Consider the following 9260-nt stretch of genomic DNA (forward strand, 5'->3'; position numbering starts at 1 on the left):
CGCAAAAAAGGGTTTGGATGCTTTAGATAGAACATTTTTATGTTGTAGAAATAATTTGTTCGCACACTGTACAAACATTCGTACGTACTTAAGTACATCCTGTCTCCACAAAAATGAAATCATTCAATTACATAAATTATGAACCGTCTGCTTTCGACATTTCGCTTCTCTTTACATAACAGAAAGCCATTCAGACAGAATTATTAAACCATGAGTGAAAGAAAACAGTACAGTTTGGAGATTACAATCTAAAATTTTTTTAGAGGGGGTTCAAGAATGGGTGTAACCCCTTTAATGTGGGCTTTCTTGGACAAGTTTGCATCAGCTTATAAGCGAATATGGAGTTGTCCCTTGGAATGGGACAATGCGAGAATAGAATATAGAATGCGTTTCCTCTTCAACCCTTTTTCTCCCAAGTTAATTCCTTACTTCGCCGTCGCCTTTGTCCTCCTCCCCACTCGTACTGCTCTGTTGCGCAGGTATCATTTTCAAAAATTATTTACGACTTAGTCCATTCTTTTGATTGATGTTGCCGCAGCAGGCTTGGTTTTCTTGCTGGGGCTTGGCGAAGTATTTGGGGAATTAATTTTTGTATTCGGATCCGAAAATTTTGTCTACTTCTTAATCTCGCTGATTCTATTGGGACATCGGCAACGAGGAGGTAGCAAAAATTTGAGCTGTATAAAATATTTACTGTGGGTATGCAATTTATTTTCAAACTAGTTTTTTTTTTTGTGCTTGATAATTTCAAAAGCCAAAAATTTAGAACTACCTTGAATTTCGTGCGGCACTTAGGCAGATGCAACGTTATGGGCGATTAGTGCGCCGAAAATTAGCGAAAACAGTTGGATTCCAATGGAATCTATGTCCTGCGGAAAATGGAACGTTTTCACGAACGTGTCTTCAATTATCCTCAAGTTCTTGAGATAATGTTTTAATATAAAGTTTGGAACCAGCCATTTCGCGAAAAGAATTCGTCCTGTCCTGATCTCAAGCCTTACATATTACCAAGCTGAAACGTCTAAACACAAATTATAATTTTTCCCTTGCAGCGGTTACACCCATTTTCAAGGATATCCTTTTCATCAGGACGACCCATAAAGAAAAGGACATTTACGGGATTTTGTTAAATAGTGTAGTCACCTTTTACAAATTCTATCCTTTCATATCAGTCATAGTCCTCACTTATTTTGAAAAAGATCCAATTCATCTAGTCCAGAAATATTTCTTCTTAACTGATCTTCCAAGTTACGATTTTTCATTAACCCTTTAACGTGTATGATTAACGACAAGAAAAGGCATTAAATCGGGGACGCTATAAGTATGTTGTGGTCATGGCGCGGGAGGAGAAATTCAGGAGTTTTTAATAAAACTCGAAAAACTGAAAAATCAAAAATTTAACATTGCGTTGTATAGGGAAATATCCAAATTTTTGGGAAGAAAATCTTCAAATTTAGCATTGTGTTGGCATAGGAGAAATCCCTCAAAATTACAACAAATTTTAGGTCGCGAAGAGAAAATGGTGAAAATCAATGACCCCCAAGAAACGACAATTGTCGTCCTTCCGCGCCATGACCACGATTTTTCAGGACGACTTTTGTCGTACTCCCGAATTAAACCATTTCTTTTAAAACGACAATTGTCGTCGTTACAGTTTAAAGGGTTAAGATAGATATATACAATAAGATCGTGTTTTTTCGCACTCGAACGATTTTCAAGTTTAATAGCTTAAAATTTTTGTAATTTTGTGTACATAAAGAATCTGAAATAATATTGGGGGGGGGCGCATGATCAGTTTTTGTGATACGAGCCAAAATGTACGACTTCTTTTGCAAATTTAGAGATATTCAAGTTTTGACTGAACCTTTGCTTTAGAATGACCGGAAATAATTTTAAAAATTATTTTGGACTAGAATTTGGCCGCTGCCTCGATTTCTGACCCAAATTTACCAATTTATTGAGTTTTGCAAAATAATTGCAATTTCGATATTAGTTTTCCACGATCGAATTATGGTATTTATTACAGGTTATTAGCGATTGTGTGAAGTATACCTCATTGTTGTAAATATACTTCGGCAACAAGCAATTTTAATAAGACTTTGTTAACACACTTACACTAGTTCGGATCACGAGTTCACTTTCCTAGTCCGTAAAGTTAAAAAGCCAAAGTATTTGCCGAGATGTTTTAAGAATTGTGATTTTGATTTACTTAATGATGAATTAGTTAAATTTGAATTTGTCTCGGAGAATGTTGAAGATGAAATGTCTCGGTATGATAAGTACTTTATCTCGCTGTTGGATAAATACGCTCCACTTAAGAGTAGGCTTATCAAACCAAAGTTGAACCCATGGTATAATTCTAATTTGGTAGCACTACGTAAACGTCGGGATAAACTACGTATTATTGCAAATAAGACTAGTTTAGTATCTGACATTAAGTTATATAAATGTATACGTAATCAATATAACTCCCAACTACATGCAGTAAATTAATGTCACAATATAGCCTACATCCTACATATGTGAAAATTATTAATAATTACTTTACAAATTCTATTTTCAAATTTACAAATAGTGATCATAATTATAATAATGATACTGGTATTATTCAAGGGGGGGTGGTTATGCCATTATTGTTCTGTGCCTACCAGGACGATATCTCAAAAATTATGTACTTGCCCTTTACCCTTTACGCCGATGATTTGTGTGTGTATGTCTCAGGTACCGATTTGGATGACATGATGGCTACAATGAAGAAACAGATCACTGCCATCCAAAAGTGGTACCTGGACAACAACATGCAGATCAATTACAGCAAAACAAAATACCAAATATTTTTTAAATCACACAACCCACTGCCTGTTTATTATATTGATATACCGATTACACTTGATGACAATACTGTAATTGAGCAGGTATCATGTTTCAAATACCTGGGTATTTACATAGGTTCTAATCTAAATTTCAAGATACATTTTGAGGCTATTATGTCACGTATATCTTGTAAACTTGGTTTCTTGTATGGCATTAAGCGTTTTTTGACGGAAAAATTACTCGCCATATTTATTAGTTGTCACATCCACTCAATAATCGATTATGGTATTAATACATGGGCTGTTAAAACTGATGTGCAACTTGACGCTATTCAAGCTAAGATTAACTCGTTCCTTACCAACTATTTTCTTCCAAATTATGCTAGAAAGATTGAGAGGTCGAAAAGGTATACTAAATTTAAGACATTATTTAGCACTATTAATCCATTTGATCTGTTAAACAAGTGTAATTTATTTACAATACTGGAGCGGCGTGATTTATTTTTGCTTAAATATGCTTTCCGCAATTTTGTTCCTACGGCTAGCAGTACATTCACACAACGCTCATGGCCCCTATTGGTAGTACCTCGATACCGCACAGCGCTGGGTCTCAATTGTTTAAGTGTTAGAGCGTTGAAATTGTGGAATTCACTCCCAAGATCATGGGAGAGTAACATTACATATCCAAAATTTGTTACACAATGTCGAGAGTTTATTATTGGTAGAAGAAATTCCATTTATTGTTAATTATCTAATTACTCATGTTCACGTTATATTTAGTTTAGTCTAGTTACATACATAAATATGTATACGCATTTTGTGTCATGGTTTGTAAACCAGTTTGTGATGAGCTGATATCTATTGACACTTGAATGAAAGAACACTTGAACTTGAACTTGAACTTGTTAACGTGAGTCACATCATACGTCACAACAATGACGTCAAAACCCCACATTTTTAGTTATTTCTCAGCTACCAGAAGGAATTTTGAAATTCTTTCTACCGCTATTTTAGATAATTCCATTGTGGTCGTACTCGAACATGAGATTCAATATTTCGATGGTTTTCAAAAGCTGAGGTAAAAGAAATATGTAAAAAGCATAAGACCACCTGTTATATTAAATTTGTACCACAGCAAAACTGGCCAATGGAAATGGAAAAATTTCAAAACCATCATCTTAATTAGCTAATTATCTACACTAGCCGTAGAAAGAATTTCAAAATTCGATTTCAAAGTTTCGGAAAATGAGTTTGAAATCTATGAACATGACTGTGTGTGTATGTGTGTAAAAGTATGTGAGAGCTGGGGTAAGGATTCGCGATTACATTAGCCGAATGATCCGAACGATTTTGTTATTTAACACCATTCTCTTTTAGTTTGGCGTAGAAATCATACCAAATTGAATAATTTGAACGTCAAAATAAAAAAAAACTGGTGCTAAGTAATAAAATAATTCGGCTCATTCGGGTAATGTAAGTCAAAGTCCAAAGGGGGATCCAAATTTCCCGCAGTTTAATTTACTCCATGAATTTTTGAGACAACTCCGTCATCGATAGGGACGTTAAAAGCTTAGGAGTAGAAGGTCACTACTTGTCGGGCCCCGATTTCGATCTCCTTTGGATATGTTGTAGTACTACATGAGTGTAGAAAAAGTGAAGGAGGGTTAGACTCCATGAGCCCAGTTACGCCCGCCACACCCCCTCAAAGGCCCCCAAACCCCCAGAGTTGCCGCACTAAAATCATCGCCAAAAATCGAGTTTTGGTCAGATTTTCAAAAAATTTACATTTTTGTGATCCCAGATAGTTGCTCTATCATATCCAATAGCAAACTCAATTTTTTTGAAATTTTCAATATTTTCGAAGATTTTCTGACCAAGGGTATGTGTTGAAAAAATTCGAAATTTCAAAAAAGTTGAGTTTGCTATTGGATATGATGGAGCAACTATCTGGGATCACAAAAATGTAAATTTCATCCAAATAACATAACCTATATAATTAGCTTATTAGAGTGTTCACTTGAATCACTGAAACACTTGAATCTTCTCGAAAATAAAATGTGTCTAAGAGCCCTAACCATACCATCTTAATTAAACTACATTGCCTTTTGGAGAATTTAAGTACACACATATCCGTATGTACATAAAGGTACAACTACCCTATATGTTGTAGTTATTTCTTTGAGTACTCTAATTCCAGTAAAACATCAAGGCTGGCATTTATGGATCGAAACCTGATTCTTTCACTTGGTTCTTGTTCCCAGCATTTCTTCATTACATTATAACTGCGGAAAAAATAATTACGTTAGATGTCCATCTAACTAACGTAATTAATATTTAGCTCCAGAACTCAATATTAATTACGTTAATCATAGTAGAAATGTAAGTTTCGTAACATATTTTCACTATGGTTTAAAAGGAGTGTACTGCCTGTCATAAGCATTTCATGTAAAACACTACTCTCATTTTAATGTTCACAGCAAAAACTTGTATTTGTCGATCACAAGTTTAATTAACATGAAATTTGATAATGATACTGCGCCCAATGGTCGAAGGAAACGCGCCCTAAAGTTAGAAAACTTTACACTTTCTGAAGTTACGAGGGATTTCATCTTCTTCGGATACAAAGATGCATGTCTGCTGAGGTTTAGCACTGGCAGGTAGTGTCATTTGCAAATTTAATGTTAACCAAATTTGTGACCTATTGACCATAGTTTGATCAAAATCGGACTACATATGATGACAGATATCCATTTCAAATTGTGAATCACTTCATACATTTCATCGGTGGCATATTGAGGTACTTGAAGGCGGAATCCAGACCTTAGGTACTTGACAAACTCAGGGCTCCATGTTATTCCTGCAGAGTATGGTACATCGCCCAAGCTGAAAACTTCCCACATAAATACTCCAAAGGCCCATATGTCAGAATCTGGTGAGAACCTTAGATTTTCTAAAGTTTCAATTGCAAGCCATCTCCAAGGGAGCGCAGTTTTCTACACAACCAATTTAGACAGGCATATTCCAGTTAGTGGGCCAAGTATGGAACAAACCAATATTTTTGTGGATAAATACTTTCGATGCTACAATGTACTCCTTATAGTTTCCATAGATTTGTCGAGATAGTCCAAAATCTGATATTTTTGCTGTACCATTTCCATGAATAAGGACATTTGGGGAACTTCCATGAATTACCTGGGTTGTTGCATTTCATTTAATAATGCAGTCACCAGTATAGTTCCTTCATGCTTATTCATATTAGCAGGTGGAAGTCGTGAATACTCTCTTAGATCCAAGATACTCCATCGCACTGCAAACCTGGCGACAAAACGTCAGTAGTTCGTATGTGGAAAAGTTTTTAACAAAAGTAGAAGCTCCAAGACATCCGGGAATTGTGTATATAGGGTTAAAGTAATTTGAACGATAGAGAGCTCTTCGTTTAGCTCGCAGAATCCCTTCCAGCGATCCACGACTGCAAAATTCAACGACAGCGAACACAATACCTGGATTCATTATTTTAATATTAATTATAATGGTAGATGTTGATAAATGTGTACTTTACCTTTCCTTAAATCTTTTATTTGTACGCCAAGTAATTGTACAACGTTGGGATGCCCTCCAGCGTAGTTCATAATTTTGATTTCTGATAGCAAAGCTGCCAATTTTGATTCACAGCTATTTTTAGTAACGGTTTTTATGGCAACCTCTGTGTATTTGTCTAGCATTCCTTTGTAGACAATGCCAAATGCACCACTGCCAAGAACAATTGAGTCAAAGATGTCCAACCGGTGGGCAAATATTTCTAACGTCTTAGGAAATGGTAAATCCGTTGGTACGTGCGATATACGCCGGGAATCGATACGTTCGTTAAGTTTTGAAGGAAGGATGCAGATTGCATACTCCTACTGCTTCGTGAATTGGCGCCATATTTAAATTGGTTATAGAGTTCAAGAAGTTTTTCGTTTCTCTGGAAATTATTTAATCTGAGGCCATTAAACTATTCAAATTGGCTTAGTTGTAAATTACTGTACCTTCTTCTGAAGTCTGTATAAAATGTAAGTTAGTGGTATTGCAAGTAAGCCCAAAAGACTTAACGTAGCACCTCCAGTAATAAGTAAAGTCAGTTTCCAGTCCATGAAATCAGATGAAACTGAGACTGTATAGGTTCTATTGGCAGAGCCAGCAATATTGCTAGCATCACAAATGTATACTCTGTCATCTGAGCGTTCAACAACTTGGAAATAGATTGTTGCCCGTATCGTCCAACTTCCATTGTCATCCTTAAACCTCGTTACATTCGAAATTAATCTATTGTTCGATCGGATTACGTAGTACTGTGTTGCGTAATCCCAAGTAAGAACGGGTGGAGGAACTCCTTGTGCAGAGCAAGTAATATTTTTCATCTGTGAAAATTCTTCAAAAACTTTCTCTGTTTCCGAATCTCCAGAAAATACAAAGAAGGGACTTTCTGAAAAGGCAAAAGTATTGGTGTTGGAAGTATATCGATAAATAGTTAACCTGATACACTCACGTGCGCAAACATTCATATAATCCTCTGTATACAAAGCACAATTTGGGTCATACTCCGGCCACTCATTAAAGTTGAAACCGGTCTGGTTGTAAATAAATTTTGAGCACATCACACTGTTTAGTAAATTGCCTTCAAGTAGTTCTGAGTAAATGTTGATTAACCGGGTTATTAAAATTTTTAGTAAACGAAATATGTAGTGGTACCATTGCATGGTCGGTCACAAGGATTTTCACTGTTATACATGTCGTAACACCATTTATTGCTGATCTACAAATGTTATTAGAAAATCAATATATTCTTACATAAATTTTTATTTGATAGTTTAATTACCTTAAAAATTCCGTAATAAACTAAGGTGTCGCATAGAGAAAATCCTACGTGGGATGCGTTGAAAGAAGTTGTGATCTTTGCTAAGCAGAGCCCTGTAAATACGTAGCTAAATGAATAATCCTTATAATTCCATTAAAGCTTTGTACTGTACTTATATATACTACATAGTTTAAAGCTACATTTTTCAATATCCATATTCCAGTCATATACATCTTGAAACAAGTAAGTTAGCTGTTCTGCAAGTTCGCACATAGTGTAAACTTTCCCAGACCCAGGAGGTTTAAGGGTTGTAGTTGTTGTTGACGGAAAGGGAGTTATTGTGCTAAGGGTTGTTGGGGTGGATGTTGTTAAAGACGATGTCGATGTAACAATGGTCGACGATGCCTGTTCTGTCGTACGACTTGAGAACGTTGTTTGCTCATCAGTCCAATCAGTGAGCTCTGACGTCGATGAATCTGTCTCAGTGGTTTCTTCCGTTGTCGATTCGATAAAATCAATTGTTGTGTCATCCGTTAACTCAGTTGTTGAAATACCCTCCAAAATCACTTCGACATCGAAAACCTGGCTTTCTCTTTCATACGTATTCTCAGCCTGACAGGTATACGTCTTACTATCCGATTCATTAACGGAAGTGAATGTCAGTATGGCAAATTGTTCGATATCGTCGGCGATGAAAGATTGCTCAATATGTGTGTCGCTCTCCTTAAAAGGTGTTTCAGACATTTTTCAGTAAAGACCATACGAGGTTTTCATAGTGAGTTGCTACTACCTGACCGTCCCACTGCCACCTTAGATTCAGCAATGCATAACCTTTAGCAGAACAGTTAATTTTTTCCTCTGAGGTTTTGCTTTCAGAGCCACCTTTCCCAACGACTACTGTTCCCCCGGTTGATGTGAAAGTTATTTCCCCTAAATAATTTGTAATGTGAACAATCAAATTAGTGAGTGATAAAATTATTTATATTAAACAAACTTGAGCACTCGTCGATGTACTCGTAAAGTTCTTGACGTTCACAATTATCAAAAGCCTCACGCCAGTATTCAAACTCATCATTATTGTACAAATAATTTGCGCAACACACACTTAGAGAAATGTCATCGCCTAGAAAGCCTAAAATTCCATAAATATTATCATCGCTAATGTGATGACTACGGGTTAACTGAACCACTGCACATTCTTATTGCAATGGTGCCTTACTTGAGCAGTCCGATATGTCGCACCCTTCCCCACATGATGTACACCACCTGCTGGCGATCTATCGAATCAGAGGATTACGAAATAGTATGTAGGTTCAGCATTATACATAGTTTTAGACAATTTTAATAACTCTTAGTATGCCGTAGTGTCCACTGGAGTCAGTAAAATCATCATAATCATCGCCATAGTAGATTGTATTAAATCCAGTGTAATACTCTGCTATACAAATCCCTACCATTACAAAACACAAAAACAATTATGATGGATATAGAAAATTTAACAAAATTTCACAAAAAGGTAAAAACAATTACACAATGGTATATCCCGATACCAGTGATTTGCTTCAATTCCCTCGTCGACAATTTCATAGGCAAACTCACAACGGTCAAGA

The 9260-nt window shown here is 36.0% G+C and overlaps 1 protein-coding gene and 1 long non-coding RNA gene across 3 annotated transcripts; both read right to left on the minus strand.

Annotated features, from left to right (window-relative positions):
* Window positions 1-4852: 4852 nt before the first annotated feature.
* On the minus strand, window positions 4853-7567 carry LOC118436995. Of its 2 annotated transcripts, XR_004835833.1 has the most exons (5): window positions 7342-7567; window positions 6373-7278; window positions 5886-6313; window positions 5589-5806; window positions 4853-5095 (listed from the first exon to the last, which is right to left on the minus strand). It is a non-coding gene; the product is annotated as an uncharacterized LOC118436995 (long non-coding RNA). The 2 variants fall into 2 exon arrangements; XR_004835832.1 differs by having other exon boundaries at window positions 5589-6313.
* A 30-nt stretch (window positions 7568-7597) lies between these two features.
* On the minus strand, window positions 7598-8394 carry LOC118437034 (cell wall integrity and stress response component 4-like). Its single transcript, XM_035855802.1, has 3 exons — window positions 7851-8394; window positions 7672-7763; window positions 7598-7603 (listed from the first exon to the last, which is right to left on the minus strand). Exons 1-3 carry the CDS (start codon window positions 8392-8394, stop codon window positions 7598-7600), a joined length of 642 nt encoding a protein of 213 aa, XP_035711695.1.
* Between the last annotated feature and the right edge of the window lie 866 nt (window positions 8395-9260).

This window comes from Folsomia candida, unplaced genomic scaffold (assembly GCF_002217175.1).
Source record: "Folsomia candida strain VU population unplaced genomic scaffold, ASM221717v1 Fcan01_Sc011, whole genome shotgun sequence".
NCBI classification, from domain to species: Eukaryota; Metazoa; Arthropoda; class Collembola; order Entomobryomorpha; family Isotomidae; genus Folsomia; species Folsomia candida.

Coding starts and splice junctions, on each gene's coding strand:
- LOC118437034 (XM_035855802.1), bottom strand. CDS start 8,394: ATGTCTGAAACACCTTTTAAGGAGAGCGACACACATATTGAGCAATCT. Junction 7,764..7,850: donor GAATATGGATATTGAAAAAT/GTAGCTTTAAAC, acceptor ACGTATTTACAG/GGCTCTGCTTAGCAAAGATC.